General features: G+C 42.1%; 2 protein-coding genes across 4 annotated transcripts; one reads left to right on the top strand and one right to left on the bottom strand.

Moving 5' to 3' along the window:
* The first annotated feature begins 5,073 nt into the window (after positions 1–5,073).
* On the top strand, positions 5,074–7,230 carry LOC147452084 (uncharacterized). 3 transcript variants are annotated; one of them, XM_086518877.1, is made up of 4 exons: positions 5,074–5,280; positions 6,214–6,442; positions 6,514–6,619; positions 6,693–7,230. In XM_086518877.1, exon 4 carries the CDS (start codon positions 6,700–6,702, stop codon positions 7,063–7,065), a length of 366 nt encoding a protein of 121 aa, XP_086375003.1. In that variant the 5' UTR covers positions 5,074–5,280; positions 6,214–6,442; positions 6,514–6,619; positions 6,693–6,699; the 3' UTR covers positions 7,066–7,230. The 3 variants fall into 3 exon arrangements, with proteins under 3 accessions (XP_086375003.1, XP_086375002.1, XP_086375001.1); XM_086518876.1 differs by lacking the exon at positions 6,214–6,442; XM_086518875.1 differs by lacking the exons at positions 6,214–6,442; positions 6,514–6,619 and having other exon boundaries at positions 5,075–5,280.
* Positions 7,231–14,955: 7,725 nt separating this feature from the next.
* On the bottom strand, positions 14,956–17,539 carry LOC147452083 (scarecrow-like protein 30). Its single transcript, XM_086517880.1, has 2 exons — positions 16,914–17,539; positions 14,956–16,841 (listed from the first exon to the last, which is right to left on the bottom strand). The coding sequence occupies exons 1-2, from the start codon at positions 17,503–17,505 to the stop codon at positions 15,274–15,276; spliced, it is 2,160 nt and encodes a 719-aa protein (XP_086374006.1). The 5' UTR covers positions 17,506–17,539; the 3' UTR covers positions 14,956–15,273.
* Positions 17,540–21,861: the final 4,322 nt, after the last annotated feature.

Here is a 21,861-nt window from a genome sequence, read left to right as displayed (position 1 = left end):
TGCATCAGTACTTGGGTATACAGTTTAAGCACTTGTGCCAGAAAAGTTACATGGAGACATTGCTATGTAAGTTTGGAGTTGAGGAATGAAAACCTATTGCCACTCCCATGGAAATAGGTTTGAATTGAATCTTCATGATGCTAGTGATCTTGCAGATGTGACTCTTTACCAGCTATTGGATGCATTATTTATGCATGCAACACAAGGCCAGATATTTAGTTTTCACTCTCATAGGTCAGCAGATGTATGCATAGCCCAGGGTCTAAGCATTGGCAGGATGTCAAAAGGATTTTTTTCTACTTGAGTGGCACTTTACATCTTCGCTTGTTTTATCCCATGGGGGGATCATTGCTGCCAGATTTGCATGATTTTTTGGATTGAGATTGGGCTGGTTGTTTTGACACACAAGTGTCCACAAGTGGTTTTTGTTTCATGCTTGGAAACTCATGCATATCATTGTTGAGCAAGAAGCAACCTATTGTGGCGACTTCTAGTTGTGAGGCTAAGTACATGGTAGTCTTCACACAGCTAAGGTTGAGTGTGTATGGTCAGATGCCTTATGGATGATTTGGGTGTTGGATAGGACAATGCCAACACTATCTACATTGACAAATCAGAGCGCATTGGTAGTTGCAAGGAACCTAGTTTTTCATGCTTGCACAAAGCACATTGAGATGCATTACCACTATTTCAAGGAGAGGCTCTCAGCATGAGAGATCAGCTTGGCTTATGTGCCAACACAGGACAACCTTGCAAATCTTTTCACAAAGCCATTATCTCATGCAAAGTTTGAAGCTTTCTGCAAAGATTTGGGCTTTTTCCCCTTGGTGAGATTGATCATGTCCTCAGGGCATGGCATTCCCTTTACTCTATGTGCCAACTCTTGTTCATTGCATCACTCCAGGGGGGATTTGTTACCATATACATGTGGTGGTAGTGATGTGTGTGAGCATACTTAGGACCACCGGGGCATTTTTTCCTTCACTAGAAGTTTTTTTCCCCCGTGCATTGTATACACACCCATCACTCTAGGGCTATCCATATTTCTATTGCACACTTAGTGATACACTCTCTGTTGTGTGCCTTGAGCTTCCTTAGTCTTCTCCAAGCTGTGTGTGTTTTCCTGCAACCCTAATTCCAGCAAAACTTTCTCAACTATATCACCATTCAAGAAAGAAATAACAATGTATGATTGATGTACATCCATCCAAAGTGAGCTAGAAATGCACATAGAAAATGAACAGTAGTTATATGATAAGTGGGAGCAAATTTCTTTCATAATCTATGTCTTTCTGATGTGCATAACCTTTTGCAACAAGTTGAGCCTTGTAGCAATCAATCTCACCATCGGGCTTACATTTCAACTTGTAAACCCACTTCGTACCAATGGTCTTTTTGCCAGAATGCAGATCACATAAAGTCCATGTGTCATTTTCTATAAGACATTCAATTTTCTAAATTATGTGCTTCATCAAAAGAAAGAGGTTCCTCCACATCACATAAACTAGAAATAGCCAAAGAATAACAATGTGATGCATAAGATGCATGGTGAGATCCTGAGCAAGTGACACTAGAAATAGGTGTATCCAATTTACTATCACACAAAGTATACACCAGCCATTGTGGCATACCTCTAATTGTGGCCCTTTCCACATTAAGTACATCATGTACATCTACATCAGTAATAGGCTAATCCATAGCATTTTTTGAAACCCCCATAGTCTATACATTTTACTCATTAGAATTTACATTCAAGTTTCCCCTAGCAGATTCCAATATAAACAATGTTCCAATATCAACAATGTAAGTGATCCCGGTTTTTGTTATGCAATCTAAAACAACAGTACCAACCTGAGTTTAGATTATCCCAAAGTCCCCCAAGTGTAAGTTCGGCACCACTAATCCCATTAATGAATATTATCATGGCAGATTAATTTACTATCAAAAAGGTTTCCATGGTTCTATGAACCCCAATGTCAAGCCAGCTAAATTATATTATCTAACTATTCCCAAACACATGGACTAAACTTGTTTCATAATCATCACTCTTCTCCATGGTGTTAAAGAATTTAGGCATGTGATAAGGCTAGGTTGAGGTGAAGATACACTCTACAAATCTGCCCACTACAGCCGAAATCAGTCCCAAAAGAGTGAAAAACATAGAAAAAACAGCAAACCGTCTCGTCTTTACAAAAAATCAGCACTAATAACTCGCACAAATCACCGATTTGATTCAAGATCATGTTGTGGCTCTGATACCAAGTCAAAGGTGCAGCAGAACTACAAGAAAAATTTCTCTCTGTACCGGGAAGCCAATAGATCTTGTATCTATCACGATGGATTACATCGTCGTGAAGCTCCTAGCATGTACCTCCCACTGAACGGGCACGAGAACTCTTCATAGGCAATGTCACACTGAGAGGGTGTGCACATGGTGGCAGAGAGGGAGTGCTAGCTAGAGAGGGGGAGATCGCTCAGGGGCCAAGGAGAGAGACATCAATGTGGTGAGAGAAAACACTAGAGAGAGAATGTCATGTGCGCATTGTAATTCCCCCCTATGGACAAGCTTCTGCTACAGTCTAGTGTCAGTCTTAGCATAGGACCTAGCTTTGCACCTTTATGAGCCTCTAGCAAGATGTGCATGCCCTGGTAGGTCATAGTTTCATACCCTCTCTTGCACAGTACAACATTCTAGCATTTAGGCATTTATCACGTGTGAACCGCCTCTTAGAACTGGATTATTAATAAAGGATCTTTCATATTCCAAATCGTGGGATTCAGCCAGAGGGTTGCCCGACCTAGCTTTTTGCAACTATAAGAGCATGCCTTGGGCACCAATAGAAGGTGGTAGAGGAGCAGTGATGACAAATCCTCTTTATAAGTACTAGCAGGACCAGTGTTTTGGCACAGCAAGGCCAATGTTTTTCCCATCAGCCATTAGCTTTTCTAGCATACTTCCAGGTCATACAGATCTATTAGTTTCAGAAGTAAAGGATCAGAATTCCTATAAATAACAAATCAATGAAAGCATTAGGAGCCATCACTGATTTCAACCAACATGGGCAAGAACTCATAACTAATATCAATTTTATTATCTACTAGGAGCAACAATCCGAGGCTATCAAACCAAAGTAAACCCAGCCCTAGGCAAGTTATGAAATTCTTGTCACCGAGGTATGCAGCACGAGTAAGCTAGGTGTGTTAGTAAGTAGGTGAAACAACCCAAGCTAGCAATCAATCAGCATCATAGAGAGTACCAAGCCATCCCTCCTTGTTTAAGTTTGAGTGAGTAACACCAGGTAGTTAGGTGAAAAACTGAGATGCAACCCACTCATGGCCCAAATATTTACCAACTCTGAGATTCCCAAAGTATTTCAACCACATTGAAATCAGATTCACACGGAAATGTCAGAGATGATCACAAAACCATAAATGCAACAGCCAATAAGTAAAGCTCTAGGGGACTACGCCTACATAATTAAAAATTATCAAGATAATTCTTGTAGGTTATCACAAATATATAAGAGAAAGGAAAAACAATTTCAATGAAACCTACAACATTTGGACAGATTTAAGCATGAAGTAGCCTAAAAACGTTTCGACCCTGCCACTTAACAACAATATCAACTAGTTATGGAATGATGCTTCAAATGGAATGGATTTAATATTTTCTAACTAGAGAGAGAAAATAGTTTTGTCTTTAAACCACCGTCAACCAGTCAAGGCAAAAATGGTTTACAAATATATATTTTTTTAACCCAAAAGAAAGGCAAAATAGTTCGGCCTCAGCCAGCATGTATAATTACATTTCAATAGAAGCTAGATGATTTCGAAAAGAGCACCAAATCAAAGTTGCAATAGTTTAAAGATCACTAGGAAAATTAATATCGGCACCAACCTAAGGGCTTCACAATTCTCAATGATTTCCACATTGTAGTCAATGAGCCATTAAGCATACCATGCCCCTCACTTCACAATATGTAAGACAAAACACAATTCAAGGCTAAGTGAGGGGAAGATTCAACCCTCATCTGATTAAAGAGCAATAAGTGGAGGCGAATCCAGTCTGTTGTGAGAAAAAAATCCCCCAAACATTGCTTACAAGATTGGATTAGGTACCTCCCCTTGTTGTGTCCAGAGCAGTCAAAGGCCCGACAATGACACCCATAGGTTCAGTCAAGTAAGCAGGCCCAATCCTTCACCAATTATGCCTGGCAGTGGCATGGGGGGGGGGGGGGGGGGGGGGGGGGGGGGGGGGGGGGGGGGGAGAGAGAGAGAGAGAGAGAGAGAGAGAGAGAGAGAGAGAGAGAGAGAGAATAGGGATCAAAAACAATGTTGACAAGCCTTAGGCAAGGACGACGCAATTAGTGAGCATCACATCTAGCTCAGGAAGAGAACTACCATTTAAGGGCGTGTACTAAAAAATGCCAAGGTAATCAACCCCCTTGAGAAGAAGTAATAGGGGGGTTTTCATACCACTATAGAATGTCAAGTTTTAAGGGGTCTAATTTTAAGCGCAAAGCATCTAGCCAGATTCTGGTAAATCAGCCCGTTACGAAAATTGGCAGGGCCTACTTGTTAAACTACAATGATTAGCTCTTCTTTGGGCTTAAACCAGTCCTACAATAGTTCGGCTTAAACCAGAGTATGGGTTTTAGTTTGCTTTGGGTTGATGTCACTCCTATACATTCCTATATTTTGGCCTAGAAAATCTTGGCAGAGTATGTGTGTTGGTTAGCTTTGGGTTGGTCTCACCCCTATACATTCTTGTATAATCTATATTTTGCCCTATCGGACCTTACACTTTCTTAATGAATTGAACCCCCACTTGTACTACCCTAGCTTTGGTGTAGCTCTTTCGAAGAATGAAAGACCGACATAACTCACCCCTAGACATGATGGTATAAACGACTTTCTCTATTCATGTGAACATTCCCCTTACAATTAGACCCCTTAAAACTTGACATTCTGTAGTGGTATGAAAACCCCCCTATTACTTCTTCTCAAGGGGGTTGATTACCTTGGCATTTTTTAGTACACGCCCTTAAATGGTAGTTCTCAAGCAAAGTGGTCTGGCCACAGCGCCCGTCTGGCGGTTGTTAGGGAGGGATGTGGACACGTTCGCAGCACCTAGCAGGTTTTGGCGATGCTCAAGGGGAGGTCGCTTGTGTGTTTTTTATGAGCAAACCGTCTTGTGAGAGCTGGTGACGAACGCGCAGAAGCTGCTGGACAAGAAGTCGACGCAGAGAAAGAGTTTCACTGACTGCGCGAGACAGAGAGGTGAGTGATTCTCCTCGACTGTGTCTGTGTCTGACAAAGTCTCTCGTTTGCTGCACTCTTATGTGCAATGTACATTACAGCAGTGACGACTTGTGAAATATTTCTCTGTCGTTTGTGCTGGAATGTTGTGCGAAGTCTTTAAAATGGCTCTTGTGTCTTTGGTTATGTCGATTATAGGAATGTTCTCTGTGCTGTGTGACCACATGTGTACTGCTGGCTGTATACAAATCAGGTAGACCTTTGTGTATTGCTTATAGGTAGCGAACATGGCACGATTGAAGAGTGAAGCTAGAGCTAGGGTTGACCCTGATAAGGGTGCTATCCCAAAGAGGAGAACATCAAGAACAGTAGAGGATTCGGACCGAACTAATGCAAGTAGGAATAATGTCAATCATTCTCGCTCGGGTACTAGAGTCATGGAAGTTAGTGTAACCATCTCTGTTGGGGGTGATGATATAGATGGAATCCTGTTGGGATGTATCAAATCAATTCTTGAGAATGAATGTCTAGCTGGGCTTTGTGCATTGGAGAGGGGGGGGACTGCCTTGCACCTTCATTTCCAAATGGTTGTACGACTATGGGCAACATCATTGATAGCTGTCCAACAAGAAGATCAAGGCATACTTGGGTTGGGACCGAGTGGCTCCTGCAGGCAGGATGGTGTTGTGTCGAGGGTTAAAACAACACAAAATGCATACATTTGAGGGGATGCTCGGATATTGCTTGAAGGAACAAGATGAGCCGCACTTTAGGAAAGTTATGCACAACATTAGTTCTGCTGATGTCAACAAAGGCATAGAGCTCTATACTCTCTACGGAGCCGATGAGCTAAAAATAGAGTATGCTTGACACCGGTAAATATATTCGATAGAGCGTTAATGTTTTGGAAGTTCAAGCTATGCCACCCGGTCGGGAATGACTTCTTGTCAACAGTGCATAGGATGGTGAAGACATGAAAATATTACCCATCGTCTTCGTGGATAACTCCACATCAAGGACGTGGAATGGAAATGGCAAAGATAAAACCTCTTTGGAAGTGCATGATCTACCCATCGTGTACAACATACCAAGATGTTGTTAGCATTTTTGTTGCTAATGACATGTCTGGAACAACTCACCCATGAGCAGACTGGTTTTTGTCTCGCTGGAAAGAAACACATAGGTATGCAATTTGTGGTTCACACAATGCTTTCCAATTTTTCCTTTTTTTATCGCGGAAAATCTGTTTTGCAGCAAGTGTTGAAAATGACGATGTCAACACTGAGCTGAGCGATGCGCAAATAGGCGACGACTTTGTCCCTCTAGTTCATCATACTAATGTCACTACAGTTGCTTAACAGTTGAGTGGATTCTTGTTGTTTTTTATTCTATTAACAAATCATTTTGCTGACTGTCCAATTTTGTCTATACAGTGCGAGGATGGACGAGCACAATGAGAACCAACTGGTTGAATTTCAAGAGACACAAACAGAGGACTCTTTTGGTGCTATTGAAGATCAGCGCATTGATAGGATGCATGACATTTTGATCGCCATTTTGACGGAGGTTGTAGGAGATGACAGCAACAACCATCATTCTCTACGCTCGGATCTTATCGCTGTTGTGCATACCTTGAAAGACGCCATCGCCAATTATGCTACGAATCTTGCTGATGTGCAAGTCGTCAAATTAGAAGAGCAAATCTTTACCTTGCGAGGTGAAGTCACGCAGCTCAAGACCCAGCTGAACAAGCTCAATGCAATAATTTGCAGGCTCTCGAACCTCTTGAGCAAGGCTGCAATATAATAGCTAGTTCAGCATGCAGGACCGTAACCTGTTTGCTTATGTAATATGTAGATCATCCATCACAGGCAGCACCGTAAGCTGTTTGGTAATATGTATCCCGTCTGAGCTAAGAAAGTGATCTACAAGATGATTAAACAATCAATACGAGAATTATATTATCTAGAACATGTCTCAAAACGAAGCATCGCTTTAAAATGCATAGTTTTATTTTCGTCTGCTAGTTCTATTTCTACAATCGGCTCTAACCGTGTGAACACCAGACATGCACGACTATTGAGCATGTTGGATCGCCCATATGAACAACCAACAAAAGTGTTTCTTTTCCTTTTGCAATGTTGCCGAAAGAGAATCTTGAAGCTTAATTAATGAATTCACGAAGAATAGCTAATAAGGGCCATTATCATAATTGGTATTGCACTTTAGAGGTTTGATCCTAGTTAAAACACCCTACAGGTCAACCATAATCAATAAACTTATTAGCTTAGTAGTGAGTAGGCAGCCAAAACGACTTTTTCAAAAGCCATTAATTAATTAGTTTTTTTGGTTTTGGAGGGTGTGTGTGTGTGTGTGTGTGTGTGTGTGTGTGTGTGTGGTTGGTGTATTCTTGTTTTTATGGCTCAAAGGGGTTGAAGGACAAGCGTAGGCATATAGCCTAGTGGTTAAGGTTGAGTTTCATACTATATACGTGATGTGTTCAAATTTTACTCATTAAGATTAATTTTAAATTGTGACGTGCATGGACATGCTAATTAGAGATGCTAAAGCATCTTGGGGAGATTCTATGTAATGGCAAACAAAAGTAGAGCCATCAGCAGTGAATATATGTGCCTACAATCTTTTCTTGGTTTCTTTTTATGGGAATCTACTTAGATACTTTTGTAAAAGCTTGGATGAAACCTAAACTAAGTGGGAAAGGGAAAGGGGGAGGGGGGTGCGGGGTCGCATGGACATGGCATGTGGACGTGATAGAGAGAGGGAAAGAGGGAGATTTTCTTTATGTTCAAAACGACAATTTTTTTTCGAAGGCACTGGTGTTCAAGAAAAATGTGTCCCCCAGTAGGTAGCCAAAACGAGTTTTTTGCAAACTATTAATTAATTAGTTTGGGGTGGGGGGGAGGGGGGGGGGGGGGGGCGGGGGGGGAAGAAAGGAAAAGGGAAGGCTGGGAAAAAAAAGCGAAAGGAGAAAGGGGGAGGGGGGGGGGGGGGGGGGGGGGGTAATTTGTTTTTTTTAGTGCTTAAGGGAGCCCTAAGGGTAGCCAAGGCGAATAGCCTAGTGGTTAAGCTTGTCTTTTTAGTGTCTACTTGCTGAGGTCAAATCCTAGGGATTCAGGGTGCTTTTGAAGCTAATTCGAGATGCTGAAGCATCTTGGGAAGATACTATGTATTGAAAATTGAAAGTAGAGCAGAGCAAGTAGATATACAATTTGAGTTAAATATACAAGGTGTGCATAGTATAACCATCTCCTTCATCTAGTAAGTAAAAGACAACATTAGTGTTTCCGAGATAACATGAGTGTCTCCATGATGAAGTAGTTATCTAGTGTAAGTATATATAATTGTCTTATTATTATAGTGGGGTGTCGCAATCACAATAGTGGGGTGTCACAATCACAGTGAAGTAAACCTTCCCATCATCTCCATTAGACAAAAGTTGCCCTAAAAAAATTTATGTGATTGCCACACCTTGCAACATGCATTAATAAATTTTGGTTGCCTTTCTTGTGTTCAGAAACAAGCTCCCTACTTCAATTTTTTGAGCTTCATGCACTTCAACGCTACTGTCACACACCCTTCTCCTAGCTCCAAGTGCTCCAAGCTATGATGGACCCCTCCAAGCTTCAATGGTTCTCTTGTCGATTGCCTCCTACAAGCTCCTCCTCCACCACCAAGAGTGTGTAGTAGATCCTTGTGAAGCTCTTGATGATACTCCCCCCCCCCCCCCCCCCAACACACACACACAATTGTCATGCTCAGATACCAATTGTTGGCATGCGTGAGCAATGTGTGGGTGCTCACGCATGCGTGGGTGTGAAGAAGGAAAAGGAAAGGTAGAGAGAGGAGGTTTTGGGGTGGAACCACACTGTAGTGGTGTGTGTGCTTGTAGGCTCCTTATTATGTGAGAAGGATAGAAGAATGAATTAATGGTTAGTGTAGGGGCTTAGTCATTAGTGGACCAGCCACACTAGCTCTTTACCTCAACATAAAGGGCAGGTGAATGATGGAAGGGAAAAAGGGAAAAGAGGGGGGGTGTTGTGACAAGTCAAGCAAGGGCAATCCCTCCCCAAGTGCAATGAAGATGACGGCATTTGTGGAAGGGCTATGTCATAGCTAGCCTCACGAGATTTAGGGTTTCTATAAATGAGTTGTTACTCATGTTTTAAGGGGATGGTTAGACCCAATATTCTATTGCCAAGATAAGATGGGATCATTTCAATGGAGCCATCAACTAGCATAGGATAGTATTTAGAAAAATGTCCTATCAAACCACAATGACCACATGAACCAACAAGGTGTCCCCATTTTTGGTACAACACTATTCTACCAAAATTATATACATTTTTATTTCTAAGCTTTTAAGTAATTTCTAATCAGTGTGCCACATGATACGTGCCATGTTCCTATTAGGGCAATGGTAGGACGAAAAAACCCTTTCCGCAATGAAGCAATTACTTCCCTAATGCATCTCTCTAAAAATGAAGAAAGATCTACAAAGTCAGCCCAAATTGGACACTTGGTTAAAAGCTCCTCTTTAAAGAGTTTCCCAAGTTGCCATGGCAACACATGCACACAGAGAAGGCTTATTAAAAAATATCTTTGGTCTTCTTTCGGAAAGAAAGAAACTTCAAAGAGACCTAAACTAGATTAAAATATTTTATCAGCTACTATGTATTCAAACCCTTGATCTATGTATCGTGCAACCTTGTTGATATGACAAAACTACAACATGCTCTTGATAAAACATATAGTTGGTTCCAAATATCAATGAAAACATATGCAGAAGCATCAATGAAAATTTTTGTTGGCCTTTAAAAGAAGGGTCTACAGATAAGGAATCCTTAATATCCATAGACATGGTGAGACGGGTCAAATGGGGTCTTCAAGCCGTTCAAAGTAGTGGTAGAAGCAATATCTTTAGGGTTTAATTATTGGCATCAAGCAAAGCCAAGCCCAAATCAAAATTGGACCTTCTTTTTTTTTTTTTTGGGGGGGGGGGGGGATTATTAAGGTTAGTAGATTGGGCATGCGATAAGAGAGAGCAGGAAAATGACGAGGTTTCAATTGAGAAGCACAAGCATAGTATTATCTTTCACGGCACCATTTTTCTCATCTCCCTCTCTCTCTCTCTCTCTCTCTCTCTCTCTCTCACACACACACACACACACACACACAAGCAACCCTCATGCTTTCCTTCTCAAGCTCTCATCCTCCTTCCTCACTAACACAATTGAGCAATTCTGTCTGGAGATAAGCAAAAACCTTGGCCTCTTCCAACAACCCCCTGAATCCCCTCTTGTTGACTTCCCTTCTCCCTTGTCTCCTCTGATTTCCATTGGACTACCAAAGGGCCAAAAAATTTCATATAATTTTGCTGAAAAATGAAAGAATATCCATGAAGCGTCTTGGTGCAGGTCATAGGAAGTTAACAACTCCCAGTCTACCTAGTAAGATGGTCCCTAGACTTCTCTCCGGACATCCAACCCCCTCTCTTTCTAGTATGGGTGGAGATGCCCAACTTGCCTCTCCATTATCAACCATTTTTCAACACTATTATCAACTCCTTAAGCAATGTCTTGGATGTCATACCCTAACAAGAATTCAACCCCAAATGTCTTTCTCGAGTTCTAATGGAGATTGGCGTCTCAAAAGACCCACACAAACACATTCACATTTAAAAGTAAGGATAGTATTAGCTTCCTACCGATTTTCCACAAGCAAACGCCAAACTTGCTTGCACTGTGGGTTGCATGGCCATCTCATCAAAGACTACCCAAGTAAGAAAAGAGTGAAAGAGCCTTCCCCTCTCAAGCCACCAATTAAAAGAAACAAGAGGTATTTTCTCGAGGTCATGAAGCTCCTTCTGACACTTAAGCTTCAAATGTCAACATGTTGGATACATTGCCTTTGGCCTATATCGCAACCATTGGTGTGTACCATCTCATCCGCGGTTAGTAGTTCAACCAGCAGAGGATGATGTGGCTAGAATGTGGCTTGATGAGTTGCACAAAGTGCCAAGGAAGTTCCCCAATTGCAGAGGTCAACCCCTTCTTTTAGGACCCCTTGATGGGCACATGGGAGATGCACTTGCCTCTTTGAGAGATACCTTTTGACTTGCACCTTGCCATTGTACTACCATTACTACTTGCATTGCTACTCATTCTGCTTTTTGGGACTTGTACCTAGCCATTGTACTACCATTAGTACTTGCACTGCTACTCCTTTATAAGAAGCCATCATCTAGCTAATGTTGTTAATTAATTACGTAATCAAGTTATTTATTTTGGTTTACCTCTTTAGCATTGTGTCATTGCTAACTCTCTACATTCATCATGAATGCTACTCTAATCATGCCCTCATAACCCGAGCAACTAGTATCAAATCAGTATAGTGATTAGCATTTTTCTAGCCACACTAGATCCATTCATTTTATTCACTTCCTAATCAATTTCTTGATCTACTATTTGTAGGCATGTTCTTGGTGAAATTCCAATGAGCCACTACCTTCCGTAACTAGGTCAAAATTCATAAAGGGGTTGTAAGATTCATATGCATTCACTTGCAATTAGCATTTACATAACACAATTATTCTCAAGTTAGATTAATTCAATATTCTCTCTCTACCTACCACTCAATTGTCATTTCATGTTCACTTCATCTAGTGTGCATCTCGATGATGATTTTTGCATGATTTTCAATTGTCATTACATGATAATTATAGCTCTTCACAGATAATTTCATCATAGCAATTCAAGCATGGAAAGTAACAAAATAAAATCTTGGCGCTAAGCAAAAGCCTAAAGAAAAATTTATATAAGCTTGTTGTCCTTCAAGGGGAGAAAATCTCTAGCCTTGTCAATATGGGTAATGAGGATAATCACTCAACTCGTTCACATTGAGAGATCCATGATGCAGACAAAGTATTTGTGCTTTTGAGTGCTCTACCACTACAATTGACAACATCGTCACTATTTTAGAGTAAAAAGATCCCACATCATCATTGCAACAAGTTATTAGTGCAGTTCATGAGGAGGAGGACGAGCAAACAAAGAAAACTACATCAGATTGAGGAGCATATCTTGCATTATCATCATCCATTGTGTCATCTAAGTCAAAGAATAACAAGAAATGTCATGAGTGTAGAAAACCTAGACGCTTTTCCAGGAGATACTACCAAAAAATGTTGCAGCGATTGCGGCATCAAAGGTTATCTACCATCAAAGTCAGAGTAGTAGCAACAAGGATAAAGGTAGAGTCCACACATTGCAAAGGACGAGGACAAAAACGAAGACAAATGAGAGGAGATATGTCTCCATGTTTGTATTGCACCCAATCATTACAATGACGTGTTGTAGAGGATATGGATAATTCATAGCCTATTCATGGAGTCTGTAATTGTTTGGAGGAGGATACTTCAGTCTGTGTGCCACCATGTCATGATTATGAGAACATCTAATGTAGCCTATGTGGCATTAGCTTGTGTGGCTTCAATTTATATGACTTTCATTAGCCTATGTGGCATTGAATCTCTATGTAGTTGTCAGTTTTACTAGTCTAAATTCCAAAGGGACGATTGTTAAGCATGTGGCCTTTGGCCAATGTCACAACCATTGGTGTGTACCATCTCCATCTAGCCAGAAGAGGATCATGTAACTAGCATGTGGCTTGGTGAGTCGCACAAAGTGCCAAGGGATTCTGCCCCTCGAAGAGGTTGACCCCTTCTTGTAGGAGCCCTTGGTGGGCACATGGGAGATGCACTGGCCTCTTGGGGAGATACCTTTTGACAATTGGGCCTTGCACCTAGCCGTTGTGCTACCATTAGTACTTGCACTACTACTCCTTTATAAGCAACCATCATCTTGCACACATCCTCTAGTGCTTTTAGTTCATTACGTAATCAAGTTGTTTCTTTTGGTTTCTCTTGAGAATTGTGTCATTGCTAACTCTTTACATTCACCATGAATGCTACTCTAATCATGGCCCCATAACCCGAACAAACCAAGCTCTTCCTACAAGATTGCCTGCCGCCAACCCAATTCCCTCTAATAAAGGAAAGACAAAGGCTAATTCTTTTTCCCCTCTGTTTCCCTCCTTGCCCCCTTGAAGAAGTAAGTTTGAAAGAGGGAAAAGCACTTTCTCTTGCATTGTTGGCATAAGTCAATGCCTTGGATAGCGAGCTACATTAACAGCAACAAAGATATCCAAGCCCCTACAAGTAATGATTGGCACACCTTAATGGAGGTGCAAAGCTGACAACACAAGGTCCTTGGAGCAATCTCAACCTGAGGAAGCATACGTCAAATTAAAGAAAGTCCCTAAACACAAACCTAAGAAAAGAAGCAAGCTTGGTTTTCCCCTTGCCCTCATTCAATTTTTTTTGTATCCAAGACTTCTTAGTCTTTTCTTGTAAAAGCTTTTTTCTTTAATACAATTTACTGTGCTTAGAAAAAAAATTCATATTGATCATCCGCATATTCCCAATCACATATCCACAATTCACAACATATACGACACTCCAAAGCTATCATTCACAAGTCAAGAGCTTGTACATGCTTTCGGAACCACAAAACAATTTGAAAACCCATAGTCTTGCCACACTCTTATTAATCGTACAACACTTACTAGTTCACTAAACACTATTTGTTTTCCACACATGGACCATAAGTCAATGTATTTATGCAAAGTTGTCCCATTACGTATTGATTTATAGCCAAAACATCGAAGATCAACGTTTCAGTGACAAGGACTAGACATTTGTGTACACACGAGTGTAGCACGATCGACATGGTGCTATGTAGAAATACAAAATGGCTATTACCAAGGTTTCCCTAAACCAATTAGGCAATGGTCTTGCAATGTATAATTATCAATCACTTTTAGAAATATAAGTGTAACAAGCCTATTTATAAGAAGCAAGAATGGGAAACAATATATATTTAAGGTTGTGGACTACACTACAAGATAGGTAGGCAGAAGCAAATGCTAGCAGAGGAGCTTCAAGCAAGGCTGTACGCAATTTTATCTATGATTGCATATGTGGTAGATTAAAGTGCCATTTGAGCTTGTACGTGATCAAGGGTAAGAGTTACAAAACAATCTCACCATAGAGTTGGTGAAGAAATCCGGTAGGCATGTAGCCTAACTCAGTTACTTGTCTTATATGCAACTATGCAAGCCTTTTTGTAACTGTGGCGAATTTTGGCACAGTTGTATTAGTAACATGTTACTCATGTTACTGATTGCATCAATAACATGTTATCGATAACTATGTAAGATGCTCTTATGTGTTGAAGCTCTTTCATCCTTAGCATCAACTACCACGGGCATGAGAAGCTGGGACAGGGTGGTTGCTTCCGCGGTGAAGTAGTCCCGGGTACAAATATAATCTCGGGGCCATGCCCCCCACCCCCCCTCTGTATCCACAAGACATGAACCCACCAAACAGAGTTTCCCAAACACATGCCTTGACCACATCACCTGCGCGTATTTACTTGATGTACGAGACGCCACATACAGGTTATTAATCATCCATGAAAATGTACAACCAGCAGCTCCATCATGCAGACCATTACTAACTACAACAGTGCCAAATGGTGGGCATACAACTAGGTAAAGCATATGTCTCTCACACACACACACACACACACTTTCACTGTGTTGTAAAATATATAATGATACCTTGCAAAATTGTTCAAAAGATGTTCCTGCAGATGTCACCTATATACATCTCTGGGATATACATACACAAGAAATACACTCCTCTTGCTCGGCACGGCCACAAATAGCCTGCTCTTCGGGCTGTCAAAGCTCCTGCTTGACCTTGATGATAAGCCTCGTTACCTTCTTTGCTTGCCAAACAGAATGAAAAGCGGGAATTTCATGCGAACCCCCAATTAGCACAACACGGACACACACACACACACACACAACATTGGCAAGCCAAACTTCAAAGGACCTCACTTGCCAATTGTCTGTGCGACCCGTGTAGTGACCTCACATGCGACTTGGCCTCCAAGCTGAAATGGCTTCCGTAGTTCGACCCTTCCAGCTCACAAGCATCCATCTGTTGGAATCATGGTCTACATTAAAATCCTTATGATAATAATTCTGCACATGAGTTCTTGACCTTGCAAAGACACTGGGCATAACTGGCATTTGCTCAAAACCCGCCCTTCGAATTCGGGCCTGCCATTGCTTGTAGCTTTCCGGTCTTTCGATTCTCTCAAAACCTTCACACGCAACAATATTGAGAACATCACGATAAAAGCAATCCTTTTCCAGTATCATCCTATCTAGACTGCTGTCCCATGTTGTATCCACCATGTCAAACTTACTGCAATAGTAATTCAAAGCCTCTCGGAAGCGAGACACAAAGAATGGGGAGTTGTGTGATGCATTCACAACAGCAACAACGAAGAGATCCGGATTCATCTTGCACATTTTCTCGAGTAACTTTTGACGAGGGCAACTTGTTGACTTATCATCAGAGGCAACTACACATTCATCTAACACATGGCGCAACCTGTGCATACAATTCACGACAACAACTTCTTGCCTATCACCAGCATTATGGGGTATAGGATCCACATCCTCCCAATGGCTGGCAGCTATGGCATGATATTCAAATGGGACATTGTATGTTTTTGCATACTCAGATAATCGGTGACCAATGTCCTCTAGTCCTTCAGCTGGATTCGTGCCTGGTTGTGGAAACTCAATGCCAGTAATCACAAGTGTAGGCGGCCCCTCTTTGCGATCTGCAAGCGCATTGATAAGGCATGGCCATTGGAGCCCGTAGAAGATACCATAGTCAACGATGTGGAGACGAGTCGCACCCTCTGCTGCCTTAAGAATGCTCTGATTAGCAAAATAGTGGGAAAACTTAAACATTGGTATGAAGCGGAAAGCTGTTTTGAACGCTTTGAGAAGCTCAGATACCGATGGACGGTTATTATAAGCCGCATCAGAGTAAGCACGGCACCCTATCCCATGTATGCGGGCCTCAAGGGCCTCACAGAAATAATGTATGACACGGTGGAGCCCATTGCCATTAGCAGATGCACCATTTTTTCTGAGCTGTTGAAGTGTCTCAAATGCCCTCATAGCATTTCCGACAGCAACAGCTTGTGCGCAACTCACTAGCAGCTCCTTTAAATCTAAAGCCACACCCACTTCTAAGTTCCTGTTCATCATGCCCGTTTGCTTCGTTGGCACCGCCTCAGCAACCCCCTTCTTGCCTTTTGCACCTGCCCTGCCATTGCGCCTGCTGTGTCGTTTGTTCTCAGCATGCCCATTACTCTGCTTCTCTGCTGTCCCTTTCAATTTCCCATCAGCGACTCTTTCGTGAATTGGTGTTTGATTTTTGTTAAGATAGAGTCTCTCATAGTCTGCCTCCAAATCAAGATCCCTGTTCTTCACAAAGGAAACATGCCTATCGGAAGCTTCAGCTTGGGTATGGTCTGATTTATGATGCTGGGGCTTGTCCGTTGTTGCTGGGTTATCACCAAGAATGTTCACCACGGAGTCATGCCCCTTTACAATGCCATTACCGTTCGGTGTATCTGTGGGGGCAAGCAACATATCGCTGAGATAAACACTGTTAGGAGAAGAAAGCATGGGTGTGGAGAACTTGCCTGGGGAGGGGTAGACGTATCTGGACGTGAATGAGCCTGCATCTATGCTGATGTTGTCATCATTTGGAAGCCCGGATACCATGTCATTGATGTGGAAGTTGTCATCGAAGTGGTCGCTCCTAGATGAGGACAAGGCAGGTATGGAACTCTCACCGATGATGTTGTAGAGGCCATTGACGATTGATTGGTAGGCAACACAATCCTGTGGCACCAAGATGCGGTCGTCCATGGCCTCATCCATGAGCATGTCGTTGATATAGTCAAGAAGGGGAAGGTCCATCATGAGCGCATCTTCTTCTGAGTTGTCCATACTTTGCAAACCCTCCTCTATTTCGGTGGCAAATGCGTCAAACGCATGCCCATCGCTGGCCGTGCCGGGACTATGAAAGGTGAAGGGTTCCTCGTTTGCGAATTCGTAGAGAGCTGAGAGAGAGTATGCGGGGCTCCCGTGCTGATCTGCATGCAGCCATGCCTCCTGCAACTCTAGGAATGCCGATGCGTCCATGGTGTGCGCAATTCGACCGAGTGTTGTTGTTGCTGTGTGAGTGCGCGCGCGCGCGAGAGAGAGAGAGAGAGCACGAGTGCAAAACATAATTTTGGCTCATGTTCCGTAGGCCTAGGTATGGGATTCAGGGTGTCTGAAATGGTCAAAGAGTCAAGGATTAGCATGTGCTTCATGAGGAAATTACCTGTTAGCAAGGCATCGGACGTAGTATTCACCAAAAACTTTTTGGCCCAGTGCATTTTCATTCCTTGACAAGTGTCCCAAGTCTAATATAAGATAAGAGTCTTTTAAATGCTATTTTCTAAGTTGCATTTACCTTTTTTGGATTGAAAACTGTATTCTTAAGAGTTTGATCCCATGATGTAAAGTGTTCGTTTGATTTTATAAAGATTTATTTCAATAATTTGTTTTATTATTTTTATATTTATTACTTTTATTTTTATAGAAATATATTAATTTTTATTTTTACTTCTTCCTCATTTTATTTTGTTTTAAAATGTTGATTTGCAATGTGCATTTTTCACATTATTTAAGTGGGGTCTTTCATAATATAAAAAGCATTATCTGATTATATAAATCTATCTATACAATTATAAAAGGGGAGTGTATTCCGCCCCCCCTCCTCCTCCCCCCCCCCCCCCCCCCAACCCGTGACAAGTGGCCAAAGCACCTTGTTTGTCTTGCAGATCCGGCGACACAGACTGAGCGTCGCAGTTAGAGAGAGAGAGAGAGAGAGGCGACCGAAGGCTGTCGACCACACTAGTACATATAATAGATAATATAGTTTTATATTAAAACACAATTAAAATTCCACGATTAAAAGGGAGAAAACTTTTCATTTTCTTCAAAATAAAAAGTTTACTAAAACAGTTTAACCGACCTCGCTTTGGTTCTTATCTCCCTCCCCTACTCTCTCTATCACAATGTGTTGAAGGCTCTCTCTCTCTCTCTCTCTCTCTCTCTCTCTCTCTCTCTCACACACACACACACACACACAAAGAGACAAACAAGACGTTCTCTATCACAATGTGTTGAAGGCTCTCTCTCTCTCTCTCTCTCTCTCTCTCACACACACACACACACACACACACACACACACAAAGAGACAAACAAGACGCTCAACCTGTCTAACGCATGGATGCCATCTCTCTCTCTCTCTCTCTCTCTCTCTCTCTCTCTCTCTCTCTCTCTCTCTCTCTCTCGCACGCGTAGTGGAGGTCAGAGCCCTTGCATTTTTCTCTCTCATGCGTGGATGCGCCGTCGGTTCCATCAGTTGTCCGCTGCAGAATGTGGATCTCAACGAGCTCATAATCGTCCTTTGAACCCTTTTAAAATTTGCCACATCATTGGAAAAATTTTGGTGCACATTGCATATCAACATTTTGAAATAAAATAAAATGAGAAAGGAGTAAATGAAACCAGTAAAATTTAAATAAACGTAGAAAATAATAAAACAAGATAGTGAAATGAACTTTTATGAAGTTTTTAAATGAAAGGACATTTTATCAATATCTCATATCATGGGATCAAACTCCTATGAATACACTTCTTTTTTTGGCAAAACTCACAATGGTGAGTGAATTATATTGACAACCATAAAAAATTACATTCGTGCCATGCTCGTGCAGAGCCATGAAAACGTCATGGATACATTGGCTAATAGGGAAGTCACCCCATGAAAATGCAAGGTCCTTATTTATGAGAGTCAGTTAAAGCAATGTCAATTAACATATTCCATTCATCAGAGTTCTCGTGCTTTTCAAAGGCCAGGATCGCTCCCCTGCTTTCTTGGATTATCTTTGTGAACCTGGCTGTTTCCATGGTTCTATCGAATAAGCAATCGTTCTTAGCCTTCTAGGCCTATTCGAAGTAGCAGAATCTAACAATTTGTGTTGCAATAAGCAACTCCTGGCTTTTGAAAACCTTCTCTCCCAAGAATAGATCGTTTTTATAGAAGCTTATCTTCCATGTCCTTTGCACCCATTTTCATATCTTACCCGCACGGCCGCTGATTACAGGGCATTCCTTGAAAAGGTGGGAGAGGTCTTCGCTAGCCATTCTGCATTGAGAGCATCTATCTAGTCCAATTCCCCTAGCAAGAGTATTTACCCTAGTCGGCAAGGCTCCGCACAATATCTTCTAGAGAAATACCTTCATATTGAGTGGCCACTGTGGGCACAAAATGTTCTTGGTGACTTCCTCCCATCTTGACTTTGGCCACTTCATGCCCCACTATTTGTTCAGTTGGAGAGAACTAATCCATCAAAGCTATAAATGTGACACTATGGTATACTTCTTTGGTTTGAGGCTCACATAATTGTCTATCCTTAGGCCATCGCCATGCTTTCTACTCCAACTTAGACTCACAACTAGGTAGGTACCAATGTCTATCCGTTCCAGGGCTCTACTGATCAGTACCTTTCAGTCCCATCCAAGTCGTATTGGAGAACCATTTGGTTTGTTCTTTTCCACCAGTTATTGATATAATCCCGCAGTTGGTCCATATGTCGAATGCCTTTGTTATTCTTCTTTCTAGCAACTTCCCTCCAAAATGGGTTCACAGAGATGCTCCCCACCTTAGCTAGCCACTGGGACTAATGAGATGTAGAGTTGTGAAAATACCTTGTCCCCATCCCAAAGTCTCCGCTGCTCTTTTGCTTTTCCTAACAAGCTCGCTCCTCGCACCCCCGAGCTTCAGGGTATCCCACTACGTGGCAAGCAATTTGTCATGTACCTCGAGCCCTTTCTACTATCCACCTTGCGAGTAAAGCTTGGCATTGTCCATCATGGCATTGGCCATAGAAGCCCAAGATTGGTCTTGCTTCATGAGTGCAATAACAAACTTAGCAGACTGGGCCTCTGCGTGGATACCAGGGTTAAGAATCCTGAGACTGCCTTGCTCGACTAGTCTCGTAGTTGTTTCCCAGCTAGCCCACTGCCAAGGCATCGAGTCTTTGGTGTTGTTCTTCCATAGGAATCTTTTTACCGGTTTAAGAAACTCTTTCTAGTTGCATTTGTCTAGCTTCAGCAGTGGACCATTGAAAGCCATATACGGGAGTATGAATGAGTTGATCACTTTCACTTTACTTTAGAAGGGAAGAAGCATATATTCCCATTTGCGCATCTTGCTTCTTATCTTCTCCATGACCCAAGTGAGATTTTGGTTGTGGTTAAGATCCACCCCTAGCGGGGCTCCAAGGTGTTGAAATATCTTCCCTCTTGACACTATCTCCCCAAACCACATTGATGGATCCCCCATTTTGTGTGTTCCCACAAGTCATCTCCTTCTCCAAGCTTGAGAAGTGGAGAGCCTACACCAACACCCCTTGCCTATGCAATGCATACCAACCAAAAGTTATGCTCAAGGAAATGCTTATCAATCTCTTCATCTTCATTATCACTATGCTAAGCTATTCTCTAAGACTGTTTGTATGTGAGAAGGCTACTTCTTTCTTGTAGAGATACATCTTCTTCTCTTCATCTTACTCACTCCCTGATAGCTCTTTCCACCTATGAAGGTGTTTGAGATCTTGGAATTGAGGCCGGGGACAAGTTAATGTTTTTTCAAGTTAGTTACGAGCATAATATTAGTGCATGAAGTTTACCATCTTCATGGCATCAACAAGGTCTCAAGGAACACAAAGCATGTATTCTACCAAGTCTCTCTTCAATGGAGAATCTATAATACAAAATCCTTTTGGAGGGGGGACCGGCTCCAAGTAAATCCGGTCTTCAACTGTTGTCAATTTCTCTATTTGTCTCTCTTTTGCAAGTTATTGCTCATGCGATGCTAATTAGGAATGTGTAAGTTGTTGCTATCTCCAACCTAGCACTCCCTCTATCCTCATTAGGAATCTTCTTAATGAAATGCTAATCTATTTTCACTACACTCAAAGTTATTAGCTGAATTCCGTTACACTTTGAGGGCTCTATAAAAGTGAGTACGATTAGCCTCCTCCGGCTAGAGAAAGGTTTTTCTGGACAATATTCTGGCCTTCTCACCTCCTCCAGCTGGTAGATGGTCAAGTCTTCCTTGGCTTCCAACCATAATCTATGCTCCACTTCTCTTCTTGTTTTTTTAGAATTTAGTAGCTTAACTTCGTCCCCGAGTTTCTTCAAGCGCCCTCACGGTATTTCTTTCTTTTGGGGCTGTGCGCTTCTTGCCGCACTGTCAAAGCAAAGGACTTGTCGTTACACCATGTGCGAGCCATAGACGGCTCCAAGCACACAACTAGCTTAACTAGTAAGCTCAAAAGAGGGCAATGGTGTGTCACTCACCGCTCTATGCTCCTGCAGTGGAGGATTCCTCGCCGAGAAGAAGAAGGAGACGCCGCTACGTCGCGCTCAACCGCTTCACCGCCGTCGTGCCGCCGCAATGCTCGATCGCACTCTCTCTCTCTCTCTCTCTCTCTCACACACACACACACACACACACACACACAC

Source organism: Adiantum capillus-veneris, chromosome 8 (assembly GCF_014529385.1).
Source record: "Adiantum capillus-veneris isolate H3 chromosome 8, ASM1452938v2, whole genome shotgun sequence".
Taxonomy (NCBI): Eukaryota; Viridiplantae; Streptophyta; class Polypodiopsida; order Polypodiales; family Pteridaceae; genus Adiantum; species Adiantum capillus-veneris.
This window is presented reverse-complemented; position numbering and strand designations above follow the sequence as displayed.

What these genes read in the sequence shown, in the direction of transcription:
- LOC147452084 (XM_086518876.1), top strand. Translation starts at nt 6,700, where the DNA reads ATGGACGAGCACAATGAGAACCAACTGGTTGAATTTCAAGAGACACAA.
- LOC147452083 (XM_086517880.1), bottom strand. Translation starts at nt 17,505, where the DNA reads ATGTTTTGCACTCGTGCTCTCTCTCTCTCTCTCGCGCGCGCGCGCACT. An exon ending in ATACGTCTACCCCTCCCCAG is followed by an intron (nt 16,842 to 16,913) that starts GCAAGTTCTCCA and finishes TTGCCCCCACAG; the next exon opens with ATACACCGAACGGTAATGGC.